The 21,925-nt window shown below is 36.1% G+C and overlaps 1 protein-coding gene across 1 annotated transcript in view; it reads left to right on the top strand.

The window, feature by feature from the left end:
* Positions 1 to 1,919, top strand: part of LOC149075940 (uncharacterized) — a 42,417-nt gene extending 40,498 nt beyond the window's left edge. Inside the window, exon 11 of the mRNA XM_089243457.1 lies at positions 1,309 to 1,919. Within this exon, the coding sequence (XP_089099583.1) occupies positions 1,309 to 1,344 (36 nt within the window). The 3' untranslated portion in view covers positions 1,345 to 1,919. The remainder of the gene's footprint in view (positions 1 to 1,308) is intronic.
* The last annotated feature ends 20,006 nt before the right edge of the window (positions 1,920 to 21,925 follow it).

Here is a 21,925-nt window from a genome sequence, read left to right as displayed (position 1 = left end):
GGCCTTCCTTAGCATTACAAGGGGGTGCCAAAATGCATTCTTTCCCTGGCTGACCAAGTATCTAGTTGCGGCCCTGCATATCAGACCAGCTTTGTCAGGATTATTGGAAAGCAGAAAAAAACCTATTTGTATAATGTAAACTTTATGTAAATAGACATACACTGGGCCAGATTTTCACATATGGGCAAGTATAGCATTTGCCTAGAGTCCTATGTTTTTGGATGCCTGGAAATTTAAACAAGCTATATTTTAGTTGATAAGGTTTTCGCGGCCATCATTTGATAAAAATTGTTTTTTCGGGTTCGAAGACCGTCGTCCGTTTGACCAACCACAGTGTACAGTTCAGCAAAACACAGGTAATAGCTAATGTTGACCACTTCTTCCCACGAATCTACAGAGAGGCTATTGTAATATACAAGCACAAAAACAGCTATAATAGAAGAGAAGAAACTTTGAAATTGAGCAGATCCTGGACACCAGCTCTCAGAAGGACAAGAACCTTCCCCTTCAAGATCCTGCAACAGAATGACGACAACAGCCAATCAGATAACTCCACATCTCTCAGCCAATCAGTCAGGTTCTACCAGCATAACAACTGTTTTCAATACGCTGCCGCCCATAGAATCAACTGACCAATCGCAAAACAATAGTGTAGTTCAATCCACTTATGTGCATAAATACAACCCAAGACTCCGGAAAACTTGACTTTGATCCAGTTTATCTATTCTCCTGATGATGCCAACCACTAGTGTTGGGGAAACGTTGAGAACTAACTTAAACGGACGACAGTCTTCGAACCCGAAAAAACAATTTTTATCAAGCTATATTTTATTGATTTTTTTTTTTTTAATGTTACGTGATCAGCACGTATTTTCCAAGAGATCATTACGATCTGTCCAGGGAATTTATTAGTGTTAGTAGACATCCATGCCTGACCCGGGATTCGAACCCAAACCTGCAGTCAGAAGCTAGTTCCCTAACCACTGAACTGCTGCCTGGCAGTTCAGTGGTTAGGGAGCCATTCAAAATATCTTTGGCCATTGTTGCAGGAGGTCCCCCCCCCCCACAGTTTCTGCTTTGCCCAGGGCCCCTCAGATCAATGTGTGGTCATCCTGGAACACCTTATTACGTTTTCTTCCATACACAAAGACAACCCGCCTGAAAACATTGTATTACTGGACAGGCTAGACTACTTCACAGCTGGATTAGAGTCTACTGCATTTCATAGGTTTTAACATTTTTAGATTGTTGCATTTAGCATGTTAATATTTCTATCCTGTCTTATGAGAAGTTTTATTTTTCTTTCAGGAATTAAGCTCCACCATCAAATCTGATGCTACGTAACAATGACAGAGTGTAGCAGCACGCAGTGCCATTGTAAGATAAAAAAAAAATGTAGCTTAATATATATGAGTGTGATGATTCCAAGTATCTGTGCAGTTTTATGAAAGCACTGGAGTGTAGCTTTACATGTAGCAAATATATCTTCTGGGTTTTTGTAGCAGTGACTAGCTCTTTAGAAGAAATTTTTAGAGGATAATAATGAGTTGCTGCAAGGTTATTTCGTGCCATTCGTTTACTTTTTTTGATGCGAGAAATAAATAGAACATTTTAGGGGGAATTAGGAATTTTTTGAAGAAAATATATATATACAAAAATATGTTATTTGAGCTTAAAGAAGAAAGTACAATGGCATTTTTAACATTTTTATTGTTAAATTTTTAAGTATTTCTTGTTTAATATATATATATATGTGTATATTGTCCTAAATTAAGCTTTTCTCCCTTTTTCTTTTTTTTTTTTTTTTTATCATGTTTTTATGGTTAATCAAATTTTTATTGATGGCGTGAATACTATGTGGAAATCTGTTAACCCTTTTTTCCCACATATTATTTTGTGCCTTTTTTTAATGTTAATACAAAAGAAAAAAAATCATTGTTCAACTAACATACTTGTATGAATTGATCAATTTGGTGTTGAGTTTTTAGTGTGGCATTTAAGCTTACTGTGAAATATTGTATTTAGCATTTTAATACTTTATTAATTTTTTTTTTTTTTTTTTGAATTAGCCGAAATTTCCAGTGAAAAATGTTTGTCTTTGTTTCAAGTAGGAATTTGTTACACTAGAAGATTTAATTCAATATTTTTCAAATAGTTGGAGATATACTTCTCTGTAGGGGAAATTATCTTTTTTTTTAGCATCGGAAAAAATCATCAATAAGCAATTGAAACCGCTTACTAAGATTACCATCTATACTTGCTGGGAACAGTTTAAGGGTTAACCAGTCAACTAGACATGATTTTTGCACATGTTAGGGCACCCTTTCAGGGTTGGATGAACTAACTTTTATTTAAATATAAGAAAACCCAGTGTGTGTGTTAATCTTTAGCATAATTTTACAGGTCAAAGTCAGATTGATTTTCCTGATTTAGAGTAGGGGTTCTCAAACTTTTTCCACCTGCAGTGTCTCCCTATTCAATGCTTATCCGCCGGCTCCCCAGAGCTGTTTAATAAAGAATCTCTTCGAAAAATCTTTGTCAAGTGACAAAGGTTGGAGGCGCACAGTTTGAGAACCCCTGGTTTAGAGGTATCCACTGAGAAATAGATTCCCTTCTATTTCTCCCATAGTATGTTTTCATGATTTGACTATGTTCATAGAAAACTAAACTAAAAAAAGTTTTTTCCCCTCACAAAACAGGTAAATTTAGAAAAATAAATTTCTAGCATGAAATTTAATTCCAATTTTTTTTAAATTTACCTTTTAAAAAAAGAAATTCCAAATGAATATGAAATTTTTCTTTTCTAAATTAAGTTTGTAGTCTTGAATTTTCAGGAAAAAAAGTGAACTGCTTAACAAAAGGAAAATATTTTTGAAATTAATCTGTTTTTAATTAGAAGCATTAGCTGTTAAAAGGTTAATGATTGTGTAAGCATGAAGCTGATAACCCTTAATAGGCCTGTTTTTGTTTTGCCTCAACACAGTTCCCTTAATGTAATTTGATTTCCCTGATTTTGGCATAATTTAATTAACACAAATATAGTTACACTGATGTCATTACTGTTGTGTTATCAGTATTTTTTTGTATGGCTGAAATAAGAAATTACAGAATCCATTTATGAAGTTCATTGATATGTTGCATAACTGATACGATTGACAAAATGTGAAGTCTAAGAAATCAATGAATAAGGCAAATGTATGGAAAATACAAGGTTCCTAATGCATTTTCAACTCACAGTGGATATTGTTTTCAGAAGAAAAATATATATCCCCCACTAATCACGCTGACTTGGGTTGGATACCAAATCTTAACTCTTCGTTGCTCAGCGGGAAAAAAGTATGTTCACTTCAAATGTCATGGTCGGGAAAATCGAAGCAATTTGAAGTGAACATAGTTTTTTTGTTGAGCAACCGAGAGTTAAGATTTTGTATTCAACCCAAGTGGGATCCTCGGTCAGCGTGACTAGTGGCTATGTATTTTCCCTCGTAAGACGATACAATGTGTGGGGGAAATACATTAAGAACCTTGTATTTTCCGTATACTTGCCTTATTTGTTAGTGATTTCTTAGTATTTTTGGGCAAAGCTTATCTACTCTTCCATAAAATGTGAAGTTTATTCATGTGTTCTTTTTTGCTGAAACATATTCTTCAATGGGAATCATACATTTCCTTACTAAATTCATTATATTAGGCCATTATTGAAAAGTTGGTTTTTCCTATACTTTGTTCTTTGCATTCATTATTGTACCTTGAGTTACGTCAGTTTGTTAATGAAATATACTTTTGTTATGAAAATCTTGTATTGTTTGAATTGGATTTTCATATAAAAAATTGGTAACCCATTTATCCATTCCAAATCCTGTAAAATTAATGATTGAATGCTAAACACATCAATATGATAAAGTATTCTATATTGGATTCTCGAACCTTGCACCTCCAACCTTTGTCAGGGACACCTCGGAGCAGCGGCCAGACAAAGGTCTTTCGAAGAGATTCTTTGTTGAACTGCTCTGGGGGGCCACGGATAAGCATTGATTAGGGTAAGGGGTGCTGAGGGTGGAAAAAGTTTGGGAATCCCTTCTGTTCTATATAAAATAAAATTTGTTACCTTACACAAGTTGAATACAGCGCAATTGGGCAAAGCTGTTGGTTTTAACTTGTTCAAAGCACCCTAGCTTTTGTTTACTGAGAATCAGTTTTTTATGATGTTTGTGCTCCATTTGCTTTCAAGTTGGTTACATTTTATAGAATGCTTTTCTTCTCATGACTTATATCACTTGTAAGTAGAAACTCGTGTTGAGATACCATTGTTAACAAAATGAAAGACATAACTTCAGCAGAGTCGGTTTTGGACATTTTTAAAGTGTAAGCCAATAATATTTTGATTAAAAAAAACCCCCTCTTTCAGTTGCCATCCTAAAAAATCTGCCTTTTCAGTTGCCACCTTCTGTGGCCGTGTAGCTCACAGGATTCAAGATCTGGCTCTGAACTTCAGAATAGTTTTCCTTTTCTTGGTGTAAAATTAGTTATTTTTTTTAAGTTAATTCAGAATAGTTTATTTTGAATGGATTCCTAAATTATATTGCTTTTTTTACACTGAACAACAAATTTTGACAAAGTTTCTGTATCCAAGACAAAAATAGCCATTTCTTATGTAATTTGATGTGCTGAACACAAATTTGAACATTAAAAAAAGCTGGATTGGCCATGGCTTTCTCTGAAATTATATTGCACATTTATTACATACATAATAACACAATACATTGAAACACAACATAAGTACATGCAAAACAAAACATACAGAAAAAACCGTACCGATATATAAAAACTTCACTAATATATAAAGACACAATACAAAAATACATTTAAAAAAAACACGGGTACATAGAAACGCAAATGTATCACAGCTCAATAGTTTATTAATCGGCATCTGATGCATACTTTGTTTTGCATTGCACTTTTATTGGACATAAGGATCATCTCTCTTACAAATGTGTAACAGTAAAGAGCCAGCTTCAAGGTTGACCATTTTTTCCCTGGTAATGTTGTTCTATGATCCTCACTTTTTCTACGGTCCTCGCTTTAGCATGCATATAATACTCGTAAAACACTTTCCAACTTAACATGGGTAATATCTCAAAAAAAAAAAAAAAAGAGCCAATAAAACTTTTTTGTGGTGATATTTGTTTTCAGCAGGTCACAAAATAATTAGAAACTGCTTATTTTGATGTCAGACGCAATTTCATTGGCCAGTGTAATGAGTGAATTACTTTTATATTATGTAAAAAATTAGAGTACTAAATGAATGAGGTGCAAAATATTAATTACTATTAAATGTAGAGTTTGTCATGCTTTTTTATGAAAATCTGTATAAAGTTTTCTGAATTCTCAGGAACATAAATTATTTTCAAATGAATTATATATGTGTTTTCACTGTTTCACTGAAGCTGGCTCAAAACTGTCATGTCTGTCTGTCCTTATACTCACATGCAATTTTCCGAGTATATATATATATTTTTTTTGATTTTTCAATTTATTTATTAGTAGCTTTTCTTTTTCTTTTCTTAGGCTTTGAATTAAACTTTTGTTCATTTGTTATGCTTTATTTTATAAAAGTCATCTCATGATATATTGGAGACAATGGTGTATTTCAATGAAATTTCTTTGAAGCAATATATCGCCATGCAAAATGCTGTGGGTTTTGCCGCAAATAATATTACTTTTCTGCTGTTTATGGTGCATGTATATAGAATCAAGACTTTTTAATTATGTCCCAAAACTTTTCGTTTTTGAGAACTGAGTACAGTCAATTTCTGTTTCAAGTGTAACTTAGGCTGGGTAAAAAAAGGTATTTGGGTGGTAACACAGGCCTTTTTTTTTTGGGCACGGCTATCTATTTGCAGTTTGGGGGAGCCTGCACAAAGTCTTGCATAATCACACTGCTAGATTATCATGAGGCTCCCTATGCACCAAGGGCTGCAAGCACTCAGTGAGTGTTTATCCTAAAGAGATAACATGCATGTGTATGGGTTTTTTTCCGAGTATAAAAAATGCACATCGGATAACATGCCAATTTTTTCTCCTTTTATTTTTTTTCTTGTTATATTAATTCATGAACAAATATTGCTTATGTTACATTTATTTATTAAGCTTTGAACTGAATATATGTATTGTTTGAAAAAATCTTTTTTTTAAATAAAAGAACAAATATCAATGTTTTATCTTTCTCAGCCATATTCAATAGTATTTAGTTAATGAATTCTCTTAAATATGCTGATCAGCACATATCAACCCTGGTGCCAAGTTCGTGTTGTCTGTTAATGAATTGTTTTCTTTTTATTATATGCATTATGCATCTACAGATCTTGGATATTTTTTTATGTGTTATAAATATGAGTGTTTTTCTTCCTTTTACTCAATTTAATTTGGTTTCTCATTCCTACCACATTTACACTTGTGATTTTTATTTTAGAAATTTGAAAATGAATTTTTTTCAAATATATTCCCAAAGCTTGAAATAAACATTTATTGTGGACATAGAGCATTTTTGATTTTAAAACTGAACTAAATACTGATTGGTCCCAAAGTGATTGTAAGTTGATTGCTGGTCCTGCTTGTTTTACATCGTTTACTTGAGTAGTTGTATTTATATTGCATTTATGAAATTTATATTCTAATACGCCGAATTAAGACTCCCTGTATATCTCATCAACCATTTATCGTCGAGGTATGGTTCTAATATTCAAAAAATACTCAAAATGTGTTTAGAAATCACTGTGCCACAGCTTCACGAGTGAAAATAGTGTCATAAAATAATTTTTATAGGGTCCAACCCCTTCTGCCTTTCAATTATAAAGGTGTTTCCCTGTGTCTCCAGAGACCAACAAAAGAATTGCATGTTTCTGAGGGCAATATTTTCTGAGGTATTTGAATTCAAAAATATAAAAGTTGGAAAAAAAGTATTATAATTGAAAGTTACTGTATAAAAATTTTTTTTTTATTTTTATTTTATGACACTGTACATATTTAAACTCTCAAAACTGGTACTTCTAAACATATTTTGAACATTTTTAAATTAAAACCATACCTCTACAACGAACTGTTAAGATAGAGGCGGAATTAAGACGGAACAACCTGTATAAAAATGTGATGCTCTGAATCTTTTAATGATTAGTGGGATGTAGTAATCATTTTGCATTTGTTTATTTTTTAACATGTTCCAGATATCTCAATTGATTTGGGTAAAAAAAGAATTTCAATCAAAAGAATTTTTATATTTTTTAATCTTCCTTTATTGACATCGTGAAATTAAAAATTTGTGTAGATAAGTGATCCACGTTCGCTTCCATATCCGCAATACAAAATGTAAACTGTGATTCTTACTGATACATTGATAATTAGGGTTATTGTATTTAGACCTAGGTCATATCCTAGCCCTACTGAAATTATATACAAACACTGTTTTCTTGCATTGCAGTTATATCCCATGAAATTTTTGTGAATTACCGAGTATTCTCTTTACATAAACATTACCATCAGGAATAAACTATTGGATAATGGTGTAAGCACCGCACTTTTACCCTTTGTAAGGGCAGACTTTTTTTTTTGAAACCCATAGAGAACATGTCAATGGGAGGGTCTCACTATGGGATACCACACTGGAAAGTTTAAATATTCATATATTATATGTGGATGTTCATTCGTATTGTATCAAATAGTTAATTCATTTGCCTAGACTTTAATTTGCCCTTTTATGACTTTCATTAATTTGAGATAACTTCCAATTTCAAAAAAATGCTTCAGATGATGTCTGACATTATCTAAGCTGTTTAAGTAAAAAAATGAGTGTCTGGAAATAGTTTCAATTTTTTTTTTATGGTCCTAAGGTGTGTGTATACATCAGCAAGCCAATCATGAATGTTGGACTCCCTGGAGTGGTTCTAATGTATTTGTGTGTACAGTTTCCGAAACGAATCATCTGCAATGATGGCCTTCCTTTCCAGAATTTCTCGGTGTTCATTGAAAAAAGCTATTCCTTGTGGTCCAGTTTGAATAACTCAAAGGGATTATTTTGTCATTCACAAGAACGTACAAATTAACGTAACAACCTGTTTGCAAATGGCTCGGCCCAATAATGTATACAGGCCTCTACAAGTCATATTTAGTAAAAAGCTTTTCATGCACTGACAAAAGGAAAGTAAAATATGTTCTTCAACCACAAAGCTGAATTATACCTTAAATTGTTTATAAGAGAGGAGATTGTAGTACATGAATTTATTTCCGATTTTGGCCAACTTATTCGTCTGCCAGTTATGTCCATGAACGGAATCTCAAAATCTCATTACTTATTATCTGTCCAGCCAAAATTTGGGTCCATTTTCTGCATCTAAAAAATGGACCCTTCACAAAATAAAAATTAATAAAACCATAAATTTGGAATTTAATTTCATTTCTTTTGTGATTAACTAGATTGCTTTGCTTCCCACATAATTACTTATTTTTCATAAAGTTAATCATACTTTTAACAAAAGCAAGACCCTTCAAAAAAAAAGTCTAGATACCCCCCCCCCCCCCCCCCCCGGTTACATGTAAATTTCCACACACCTTTATCTTTTGTTTCTCGTGTCTATGTATTAAGAATTTTTCACTGAGAATAATTTGTAACACCTAGAGATTGGAATAATGTGTGGAATCAAAAAAAATTTTTTAACTCGTTCCTGGATTGTGACGCCATTTGAAACATTTTTGTTTTTATAAGTTAGCCTTTATTAAGATATTAAAGGGTATTAGTTCAAAGAATTATCACACTAGTTGCAGAACACTAATGCAGATTATTTTTTTATAAACATGTGCTTCAAGCAAGTTACTGTTTGATTGAAGTAAGGGAAACATTTCTCTCTTCAATAATAATCTAATAGAAAAAATATTTCTACATTTTTCTTTTCTTTCATCACTGGCAATTCTGCCAATGATAAAAAAATTTTTTAAAGACATTCAAATTTCTACATAGGAGTGAGTTGGGATTCTGGAAACATTCAAATAGCTATTAACGCCCATATAAGTTGATACATTTTTATTTTAAGCTTGGATTACGAAAAGTTGCATGTAGTTTTGGTTATGAATTTAATTCTAATATCAATTTCCTTAAAAAAATGATATTCCTCATGATGTATCATGGTAAAGTAATTCATACCAGCAATTGTAAATGATACTTTTGACCATATAGTTATACTATCATTTCATTAACATATTACCATAAAGCATTTAATCTCTTAGCTCAGGTGGTAGTGGGTGAAAAAAAACAACCTGTAAATATTGATGCTTGTATAATTTGTTTTATGAGCTGTTGCAAAAATAATAATGTTTGATTATTATGTGTACATAACGATGTATAAAATTATTTTTTTGCTAGTGAAGTTGAATAGCTGAAATATATTATACTGTATCTACATATTATATATAACTCCTGCGAGAGTTTGCTAGATTTCTGCTGGCCAGACAATGATGGCAAGATTTATTATTCAAAAAAAACAACAGTTGGTTTTCATATATATATATATATATATATAAGTGCGTTGGTTGTTGGCAAGTTTTCAGTTCATTGAAACAACCATTTTTTTCTTCAGATATTTAACAACAAAAGGCAAGTTATATTTGAATTTTTCAAAGGAATAAGAGTTCCATATTTATTCGCTGAAGTTTTGTATATTTTTGCTTTTTTTTTTTGTTTCTTTCCGTAAATATTATGCATTTATTGTGCATTTTTTAAATATACCAGCGAATTATGAGAAGTATTGTATTGGCATGTAGTTTTATATATGGTTATAGAATGTAATTGGGCCTCACACAATATAAATTACCTGTGAAAATATATAAAGTCTGCAGTAGTTAAATGCTGTATCGAGTTATCAATGGATGATGTCTACAGGCGTAAATTCAATAAAATGTTTCATCAGTAATTCATATCGGCCTGAAAGTTTTCACTAGCTTTTAATGCCAAGTTTGTTTTTATTCGATTTATTATCGTGTAATTATTATGTTCAGTTTGGTGCTAATTGATGAAAAATTTCTTGCATTACAAAGATATAGCTGTATAGTTTTCTTTTTTTTTAAATAAAATTTATCGATGAATAATATTGGTAGTGTTCAATTTACGTTGCTTCTGTATTTCAATTTGTGTTATCTCCGGATGGATTTATTCCATATTGGACAATATACAGCAAGGGTGCTCAGTGCTCAACCTTAAGGAGAGGCGGGCTGCTTCATTGGTTTTGAAAACATGTCGAGGGCCACTTAATTAAATGGAATATCACTGATCTGGAACAGCACCGCAGAGTACTTGAGTGATGTAGGTATGTGCCGTAGTGATTACATAAATATGCCACGGTGATAAGTGGCCTGCTGCACATAAATGATTTGTAAATGTGCCACGGGAGGTTTGAGCGATTTGGGAATGTTGCGCGGGACACAAGTGGTCTGAAACTGGGGTGCGGATCATCTAAGTGATCTGTATATGTGCTGTCGGCCACTTTCCTGAACTGTAAATTTGCCGCGGTTCACCTAAATGATGTTTGAAAACGTCACAAGTCACTCAAATGATGCGAAACTGCAAGTTGATCTCACTTAAGTGAACTAGAAATGTTGCGACTTCATTTTTAACAATTTAGGTTTGAAGTCACGGGCCACATCAAATTATTCCGGGCAGAGCAGGCGGGTATCGTGCCCCGGGCGCAAATTTCATTCTCAAACCTCTCCAACATTACTGGGGGCACCAAAATGCGTTCTGTCCCCGAGAGAGACAGCCCTGTTCGCGGCGAACCGACTCCGGGAGCCACATTTGGCTCTCGGGGCATGGGTTGAGCATGTATGGTATACATTATAGCAAAACCCAAGTTGTCCAGCTGTCTAACATTGAACAGTTTTTCAGAGGAGGACTACAAAACTACAGGGGGAGGGGGTTCTTCCCGAGCTGTTGGGAATGCAGGACCGTGTCTAGAATGGAATCTGTCATGCTTGGGTTCTCGTTGTCTGCGAATTTTTTTTCATGATTGGTCAAAGCGTGTAAATGTTTGCAAACGAACATATAAACACGCTGGTGAAGAGATGTGTTTCTCAGTGCAATTTTTTTCCCTATAAAGAAAGTTTTGGAAACCCGAAAATGAGAAATTTTTTAAAACTGAAAGGACATATATCCTCATTTTTTGTGATTCTGGGGGAGTCCTCGTACGTTTTTGAAATTTTTCCCTTCTGTCCTCATTTTCAGGTTTCCCGGATTTTTCTTCCTTTCTAGAAAAAATGTTGCACTGAGAGACAATGTGTTCATCAAAGTGTGTTTACTTTGTTTCCCCCCACTCATTTACATTTTTTAATGAAACAATGGCTATATATACACTTACCTTTCATTACAAAGTTCCCCCACCACGAAGAAAAAATAAATTCTGTATACGTATACGGTGATCTCGCACTTATACGTTTCTCTCAGTTATACTGTATAACGATTTTCTGCACTCCTGATCAAAAATAAAATACTAATGCACTATTCACTTGTCATTTTTCCTTGTTCCCTTGCACTAGGGTTACCAGACGTCCTCTTTTTAATGGCATTTCGAGTGGCGTCCTAAGGTTCGGAAAATTCGTATATTTGTGTCCTTTTTTTCAGGTTTTCAGAATTTTTTTTTACTCTCTGGAATACGCATCTTTTTCATTGATATGCGCGTTTTTTTTCCCCCCCACACACATTGATCAATAGCCGTCACGAAGCTGGGCTGGACGAGATCTCAGCTACGGAATAAGTCCAGTGGCAAAGTTCTGCCGTTCATTCATTCAGTGATCAATGGCCGTCGTAATTAAGATAATTTTGTTATAGCGATATACAGTCGAATCCCGTTTCAACGAATACCCTTATAGCGAAAATTTCGTTTTACCGAACGCTTTTCTAATCCCCCAGATAAGTTTACATAGGAACAATGCCAAGAATTCCTTTATAACGAAATTTCATTATAACGCAGTGATTTTTCCGGTCGCTTGGAGTTCGTTATAACGGGATTCGACTGTTAAAAATTATTGTTAGGGACATTCAAGTATTACGCCAGCATCGATGGGGGGGGGGGTTGAATGACGCTTACGTCATGAAACCACCCTTATAAAAATATGAAGTATTCTTAATAGCATCTTACTCGGTATGCCAAAAACAAGAAAAACCTTTCCCTATATATAGTTTGTGGGCACTTGAACTAATATTTCCCCTATTGATAAGTTCTCTAGCGAGCCACTTTAGTGTTTTTTAAATGTTTCGCTGATCCTTAAGTGATCTAGAAATGTGTGTCCGGGCCGCGTAATTACAATCCCTACTCTCTTAGTAACACAGGAAGCATTAGTACGCAGGTCACTAGTTACTGCGAGCAAAAAAAGTTAGCAAGACGTCACGAGAGGCGGAGTTTTGGCCGATACTGAATTTCTATTGTTAAACGTCACCAGTAAAAATTTCACCAGGACTGACGTAATGGTTCATCACTCATTTTGGCCAATCACGATGCGATAAATTTCTACAATGTAGGGATTGTTTATAAGCGTCCGGGCCACTCGTGCTCTAGAAATGAGTCGCGGGCCGCTTAAGTTCTTGCTCTGGAACTGTGCCGTGCGTCACTCAAGTGATCCACAATTATGTCGTGGGTATCTCGAGTGATGCAGAACTGCACTGGGCTGCTTAGGTGCTCTAAAACTGTGCCACGTGTCACTCAAGGGATCTCTAAAACTGTGCCACATGTCACTCAAGGGATCTCTAAATGTGCCACGGACCGCTTAAGTGTTCTGGAACTGTGTCGCTGGTCACTTAAGTGATCTGTGAATGTGCTACTTAGTTAATTTTTGCAAAATTAGTTTTTTGAGGTCCTGGGGACACATCAGATGATTTCGAGGGCCACATTTGGCTCGCGGGTTATGGGTTGGGTATTGTATGGTGTATATAATCGATGATTATGTTGACCCCAAAGGTAATTTGACAGATGGTCATGTGCATTTTTACTTCTGGTGTAGTTTAGGCAAAGAAAGCCGGAATTCCCCCGCCCCTCTTCTAATCAATTTCAATGATAAAGTGGTTTCTGGAGAGTTTTTCGATAGCGAAATTGTCGCACGTATTTTCTGAAAGGATTTCACAAATCGTTTATTTTATCTTTACTTCGACGTTTGCTTTTTTTCCTTCCCCTTATCATCAACGAAACAATCGCGTAAAAAGCTCTCCAAAAGATAAGGTTTTATTTAAATATAAAAAAAAAAAGAATTTCGTGGAGAAATCTTGAAATAACGTCGTGCAAACGGAGATTATTTATTGCTCGATATCGAATAGGATACTGATTAGATTATAAAAGAATGGCGAGAATTCTTTCACGTTGTTACGTGGATTACTAAAACCTCTAACGACAAATTATAGTATAAGTAGAGCTTTCCAGACCATACTTTTCAATAGAGTAAATTTTTCCTGGTCCGAAATTTCCCCCCCCCCCCCACTCGCACATTAATTCACCTCTATAAAGGGGGCCCACCTTTCTGAAGGACTGGTTTTTTTTACGAACTTACCAGGACCCGAGTTCGAGCCACGGTGGGAGCAGAGATGAAAATTTTTCCAAAAATCAGTATCTCTACAAAATTCGACAGTTTTTCATGTATATCTTGTATTAACAAGTGGAGAGAACATTCAAATTCCAAATGAGTCTAGTATGAGTTATGCATATTGTCGGATATATATAATGATAACGAATTTTACGATCGTGTCCCGATATGATTATACATGTATTAATTATCATGTATAGTATAGCATATAGCAAAATTTATCATGTTTATCAGTGACGCGACGCTTGGATGCTATGCATAATCGCCGGTAAAAGTGATTAATTTATGGAAATTTATCAAATTTACCAACGATGTTTGCGTTAAAACCATGCATAGTCGTCGGTTAAAATGCTTAATTTTGGGAAATTTATCAAACTTACCACATAATGCTCGTTGATTATGCATAATAACCAGATTTATTACATTTACCGTAACATATCAATTACTTACCTTTACAGAGAGAATATCTTTTCTTTTATGTGTTGGGGGAGGGGGGGGGAGAATTCTCCAAACTAGAAAAAAGTTATTGGAGTGGTGGCCTTTATAATATGAACTGTACTTGATTTTGCTTATTGATCGTAACTTTACAAAAACAGTACAGTGAAACCTCTCTGAAGGGACTGCTGTTTCCCCCGTACAATAACACCCATGAGGATTGCTGGTGGTTGCGTTCAGTTAAACGTAGAGGATGGGGCTACAGAGAACTCTCTCTCTCCATAACTCGTGATTTTCCACCTAAAAAAACAACCTAATTTAGGATTTTAACCCGAATTCCCCTCGATAGGGCTTTGGTGCACGTCCGAGTTTTTTCCGAGAGAATTGAATTGCGAGTGATTTTCCGATTTTTTTTTTATATGGAATTCAAATGTTACTCGAATCCTAATGAAATATGATAGACCACATCGAATGAGTGCGGTATTTATAAGCCGATATTTTAGCAATTTCTTACCAATGGTATGATCGAATGTGAATGGTTACTTTTAATAATACTCCAAACGTATTCGAAAGAGTTATAACGTTATTTAAAGAGTTATAAACTTCATTTGTGCTAGCGGCGAAGATAAAAGAGATTGTCCTACAGCTAACACATACCGAACCTATTGTACACTCCCCTTAATTTTTTCTCCCCACCAATTGTCTTCCTTTGAAATTTCCGAAAAAGAACGGGCTTTTCTTGACGCCGGCTGCCGATAGCATTTTGCGGTTTTTATGTCCAGCAAATACTTTTTGTTACCTTTTACCTTAATTATCTTACCCTGCGTCAGGACCCCGTCATTGTGATATCCCGACTACATAGCAGAGGTTCTAAAACTTTTTCCACCCGCGGCACCAATTTATTCAATGCTTAGGGGTGTGAACATATTGCTTCCGTATTTCCGATTCTGCAAACCCGCGTCGTCTCTGATTGGTTGAAAACACGAATTTCAACTTTTCTTAGCTAAAGTTACTTTTATTGGCTTTCTTAATTCGGGTTTTTAACCAATCGGAGACGATGCGGGTTTCCAAATTCAGAAATACGGACGCACTATGTTCACACCTTTATCCGGGACCATTTAATTGACTAAATTCCCGGACACTAGTCAAAAAATACTTTCCCAACTCTTTCACGCACTCACATTTACACATACATTACTTCCTTGTCTTTCTCTTCACATGGGGCTCCCATGGGCCCCGGCACTTATGCCCGCTAATGGCTCGAAATAGAGCCAGTCACGGTCTTTAAACATTTGATTCTGGTCTGGTCTGGATCTGCTAACTCCGCCGGCTCCCCCAGAGCTGTTTAACAAAAAATACTTTCATTTAACAAAGAATACTTTCGAAAAACCTTTGTCAGGGTCACCGCTCCGCGGCACCCCTTTTAATGGTGGGTTGTACACCAGGGCACCGCGGCACACAGTCTGAGGACCCTCTCGTCCCCCCCCCCCACTGCCCTAGAGCATAGGTTTCTAACCTGTGTTCCGCGGAACCAGGGCTGCTCTTACCAGAGTTGTCCTAATAATTTTTAGCGGCCCTTTTATATGCTCATATTCTGTTGGAGAGGGGAATAGAGGCTTTCAAAAAAATTCATACATTATTACAAAATATACGGCAACACTAAAATATGTCCACACAAAAAAAAATACAAACATAATTAAACGTAAACTAACAAAAAAAATTAATGAAAATTTCGAACCAAAAAAAATTTTAAATCGAGGAAAGAGAAATAATTCCGTAACCAATTAAAATTAGGAGCCACACAATTAAAGAAAATTGTCAGAAAATTAATGAAAATTCAGAATCGATGAATCGAAAATAAGCAAAAAATAATTGTCGGGTAATTTCAGAAGTGATGAAAATTCGGAATTTTTTCTCTCTCCAGAATTGATGAAAATTAAGAATATCAGAATTTATTTATATTAAGGAAACGATTCCAGAATTCGTGGAAATTCAGAAAATCATGAAAAAAAAATTATTTTGGAATTATTACTTTTCTAGATGAAAATGCGCTGAATTCCAGAAATATTTCTCTCTCCATGAAAATCCAGAGTTTATGAAAGGGCCCCCTCGTAAAACGCGGGGCCCGGTGCGACCACACCTATCGCACCCATGAGACCTATCGCACCTATCGCACCCCAGTTCTGCACCGAACCCTAGGGTTCTGTGGAACTTTTGAAAAGAGTGGGAAACATCATTTAATATGAAAACGTGTTGCGGGTCACTTGAGTGATCTGTAGATGTGCACCATGGAACTGCACTATGGATTACTTCAGTAATCTGAGAAAAGGTCGCGAGCTGCCAAAGTGCTCTGGAATTTCGCCACGGACTCACTCGATCCGGAACCTCACCGCGGGTTACATAAGTGATTTGGTAATGTGCCGCTCATAGGCGGAGATAGACGTGGAAGTCTGGGGGGGGGTACGGCCATCATTGCTTGGGGGGGGTGTGCAAGATGATGCTGTTGTCGATTCAGCTATAAATATATGCATTAGATCAGTCGACTTCACCTTTGATGCTGGGGGGCAATGCCTCCATGTCCCCCCCCCCCCCCCGTATCTCCGCCCATGGTGCCGCTTAGCTCATTTTTGAAAAATTGGGTTTGAGGACATGGGACTCATCAGATGACTCCTAGGGCTACATTTAGCCCGCTGATCATGGGTTGGGCATATATACTGTATTGAATATGAGCTTTTATAATTGATTGAACTCTTTGACGAGATGCCAAGAGAAGTTTTCTCATCTATATTTCATAATAGTCGAAGGACATCCGTTTTAGTTGATTCCGAACTGGTTCGAAAGAAAAACTTAGATCAATTAGGCATCCCTGAGATTAGGTGATTAGACTCGGGCCTAAAGCTGCTTTGCATCCATACTCCATTTCTCCTGCAAAGGGGGTGAATAAAAAAAAAGCAAGCTAAAAAGGCGCCTAAATGTCCGCCGTGTATAATGTGAAAAAGGGTGGCCTATAGCGTCCATCAGTATAAAGAGGGTTGTGATGGGGGATAGGCCCTCCAATACGCAACTTTCCTTAATTTAGTATAGGGTGAGATGCATATCTGGTGGGTGGGGGGGGGGGCGTCCGCCATTAAACGTTTTCAAGCGTGGCACGCTCTCTCTCCCTCTTCTCAGCAAGGGATAATTCCAATCGACGTGTGTGTGTGTGTGTGTGTTGCTGGGCCCTGGCCTAGAGGATGCAGTTCAGCTGGGATTCTAGTGAAAGATGAGAGAGGAGGGCACCGTAGTTATTAAGCCGGTTCATCTCATCATCGGGCTTCCATTCCCGAAGCTAGTAAGAATAGGATCCAGGGACCCTTTTCTCTCCCTTGAGATAGAATATCAAGCGCATTATGGCCGACTATTAGTTAAATAACCAAGAAACACAGTCGTCCCTAAAATCCATTTGAAGGTAAATTGAGACTTTTCGTACGGGGTTCTAATTCTCAATGCAATTTATTGCGGGTAGATCGTTTATCTAGATAAGTCTCTCTCTGCTTTCGCGTTACGCAACTTTTTAAGATAGTCTGTATCAAATGATCGTCCTTGGATATTGCTCTCGAAAGTTCTAGACGGGGGTTAAAAAAACCTAGACTCAGATTTGATTGAAGAGATTAAGGCCCTATTTTTATCGAGACGTCTGTTCATTGATCGATCCAGTCACATCAATGAATATCTCTAAACGGCCGGGATCACACCATAAAAGTTCCATAAAATTTCATCTATAAAACTTGGAAAAAAAAACCAACCTATTAGTTACATTCGCTTGAGTGTTACCGATGCGTTTATTGGTAGCATTTTGCAAGTTTTATAGAAAAAAGATCTTTTGTCAAACTTTTATAGTGTAATCCCCGCCTTAAAATCATTCATCGTTATCATCTTTTAGGCCAAGGTTACACTACAAAATTTTTACAAAAGTTCATTTATGAACCGTGAAAATGCAGGCAATAAGCCCATCGGCTAAGTTCGAGCTAATGTAAACAATGGGCTAATTGGTTGTTTTTTCAAGTTTTGTAAAAGATGTTTTATCGAACTTTTATAGTGTAATACCGGCCTTAGTATAGTTAGAATCCTAATTGAATCCGCTGTAAATCCCATGTGTTTTCTGCTCAGCAAAAAACTCAACGTACACGGAAGCACTCTGTCATATTCGGACTCTAAACGTCCATATTTTGCAAACTTATTAACCATGGAAAAAAAGGATGTCTTTCGTAGTTACTTTTGTCCATAACCAACAAACGAGTAAAAATACAATTTTATCAGCCGAAATAAGCCTTTTAGGAAATATACAGTACAGGATGTATTGTATTGAGAAACACCATTAAACTAGAACCCCCTTCTGCCACCTATCAAATAAAAAACACAACTGTTATATGATGATTCGATTGGAATTGGTGACCGGTTTTTGATTAATGTGCCGCATGAAAAAAAAATCATATATGATATTAATAAATATTTTTTAAGCAATAATATAAATTGAATTATCAAATTTGTTGCAAACATTTAACAGTTGATGTTGTTTCCGTGTAGTAAAATAACATTAGTAACACCTGCAAAGAATGAATTCCTATGGCTTAATATACGATTGTCTGATTGTCTCATGAAACCGGAATCGAACTATTTTCGGTTTTATATGCTTTCCGATTACAATCACAGGAAGCTAAGAGTAAGTTATTGTGAATGGTACTAATATTATCTTAATACACAAAAGTAGCAACTGTTAAAGTTTCGCAATAAACTTGATAATTTCATCCATGTTATTGCTTAAAAAATATTTATTAATATCATATTATATTGGTTTTTTTCATGCGGCACATTAATCAAAAACCGGTCACCAATCGAATCATCATATAACAGTTGTGTTTTTCATTTGATAGGTGGCAGAAGGGGTTCTAGTTTAATGATGTTTCTCAATATATATAATACATCCTGTACTGTATAGTTCACTAAAGTGAACTGTAAATGTCACGCGTGTATCACTTAAGTGGTCTGTAAATGTGCCGCGGACTGCCTGAGTAATATGTAACTTTGCAGCAGATCACTCAATGATCTGTAAATATGTCCTGGGTCATTCAAAAGTGATCTGAGATTATACCGTGGGATACTTAAGTGATTTTAAAATGTGCCATGGGCCGCTTATATGATCTGGAACTTTGCCACGGGGGTAAATTACGTCATCTGGGAATATGCCGCGGGATACAAAGTGATCTAGAAATGTGCCGTAGTCCACTCAAGTGATTTGTATGTATTCCACGGTTCATCCAAGTCATTTGGGAATGTACTGACGTCCACTTTAGTGATGTGGAACTGCACCGTGAGGCACTTAAATGATCTGTAAAGAAATGTTCCACTTAATTCATTTTTTTACAAAATTAGGTATTACGTATCGAGGGCCACATTTAGCCTGCTGGGCCATGGGTTGAGCATGCATCACGTAGACTGTGCTCGCGACCCGAAATAAAGTCGAGGATTCCAGCTGAAGCTGAACAGGGGACTCCTGGAAAACATTTCAAACCACCACTGTATTTGAGTTCGTATATGACCAAGATAGGATTTGTATTTTCTGTCTCGTGATGAAAGACCGCTTCCTACTTTTGCTTAGAAAGGGGTGATCAAATTTTCTTAGTGGGGCTTCGCGTAAATCCCATGAAGTATTGCTACGGAAATTCCCCGACAGAGGAGCGGGAAAAATTTCCTGTCTCATTCACTTTTCCTGTTGCTTGGGGTATGGTACTACAGTACTCTTTGTTACGCACACACATATATCTTCCACCATCTCTCTCTCTCTCATACTCATGTTTAAATGCATGAGTTCCGCTGGATCTCTGGAAGAGAATTATCCCCCTCACAGCCTCGGGTGCCCTCTTCTCAAATAATAAGCTTTATATCAGGCGCACCAGGATCCGGAATTTGCTTCTGGTACATCTCGCTTCATCTGATTTCTTCAGCTCAGTAATAATACGTGTTTGGAAATATCTCGTAGGAGAGGGGATTCAGGAATGAAACATCGTATACACACCGTCTGTACAAAAAGTTCCTGGACTGGAGTTGCGAAAAAAAAATGTACTGAATTTTAAAAATTTACTATTCACTGTCAGTCTGTGAATTAGGACCCTCTTCGTCTGTTTTTATACAGTTTAGAGCGTTACTTGAGTTTGTGGGATATTCTCAGAACCAATTTTCCAAAAAAAAAGATATTCACAGATGCCTCGTTATAACGTTTCATACGCTGTGACCAAATGAGGATCCAGGGAAGGATAGGGGCGATTGTCTCTCCCAAGAGCTGAATAATATGGAGAAAATTTGTTTGTCCCGTAAAATACGGGATGATCCGATGCACCTACACAATAAATCCCTTCTCCGATCTGGATCTACGTGCCTTCGCTCCATTCGCAGCAAGATGTCTGCCGTCGCTCTATTTGCAGCTGAGTTGAGTCTGCCTTCGCTTCATTTGCAGCTGAACATGCCTACCTCCACTCTATTCGCAGCTGAGGATATCTGCCTCGACTCTTCATTTGCAGCTGAAGATGCCTGTCTTCGCTCCACTAGAAGCTGAAGATGTCTGCCTTTCCTCAGACCCGGATTCAAAGAAGGGAATGATGGGAACGACTGCCACTAAGAGCCGAATAGCATGAGAAAATGTGTCGGTCTCGTAAAATACTGGACGATCAACCGAACTTACACATTTCGCCATTCCCGCCCTCCCCTCCGTCACACCGTTCTGGATCCGCGCCTGGCAGTGACGCCTTGACGGATGGTCCTTGAGTTAAAGAAGTTGTAGGAATCATTTTGAGCCGCAAATCATTGGAGACTTCCATTTATATTGAAACATAATTTCTTTCAATAATTTTGAGATAATTTTTAACTGTTCATATTTCTCTGGTTTCAATGTTCTGTACACAGTGGCATTTTAACAGTTAGGCCAGCGGGCCTAGACCCTGAGTCAGATAGTTGGTTGGTCCCAAATTATTGAAGACTTTCATCAATTCTGAAATTATTCCTTGCTAATGATTATGAATTTTTTTCCTCATTATTTCTGAATTTCCATTTGTTGTGAAGTTATTTTTTCTTATTGAGTACGAATTTTTTCATTAATTCTGAAATTATTTCATTCGCTGAGTATTAATTTTCATTAGCTCTGAAAAAATTATTCCTTTTTAATAATTCTAAAATTGTCTCATCACCTCTGAATGTTCAATAATATATTCTTGATTTTCAATAATTCAGAAATTATTATTTGCTACTGAGATGAGTGGTTATGCAATGGCGTCTTGACGAGTTGGGTCAAAGGGACTCGCGGCCCAAGAGGCCCAAATTATTGAAGACCTTCATCAGCTCTAAAATTGTTTTCTTCATCTAATCTAAATTTTTAATAATTCTGAAATTGCTTTTTTAAACTTTCGAATACCTAGTTGCAATGCTCTATAAGCAGTGACGGCTGGGCTAATGTGGCCTAGGCGCAAGGGGCCTCAGTATTACTTGGGCACAAACTGTCTATTGAAGACTTTTACCTCAATTCTTATAATTTTTTTTTTCATCACAAGTATAAATTTTCATTTATTCTGAAATTATTTTTCTCATTATTTGTCTCTTTTGTTCTCAGTTCTCAGTTTTAATTAATTTCCTCTCATTAAATCTGTATTTCTATTAATTCTGAAATTATTATTATTTTCTAATTCTGTGGGAATTATATGAGATAATTCCGAAAGTTCTCGAAATCTGGGGAGGGGAGGCAACTTCTTGAAACTTCACTAATTCAAAATTGCAATTAATATATATTTTTTAAACTGTTCTCATCCGGAGAAGAGTCCGGGAGGAGGCTCTCTGGCCCCATACCCCTTTCCAT

The sequence above is a fragment of the Pholcus phalangioides genome, unplaced genomic scaffold (assembly GCF_987345545.1).
Source record: "Pholcus phalangioides strain wild (caught in Gottingen) unplaced genomic scaffold, Ppha-v1.0 ptg000015l_1, whole genome shotgun sequence".
Lineage (NCBI taxonomy): Eukaryota > Metazoa > Arthropoda > Arachnida > Araneae > Pholcidae > Pholcus > Pholcus phalangioides.
This window is presented reverse-complemented; position numbering and strand designations above follow the sequence as displayed.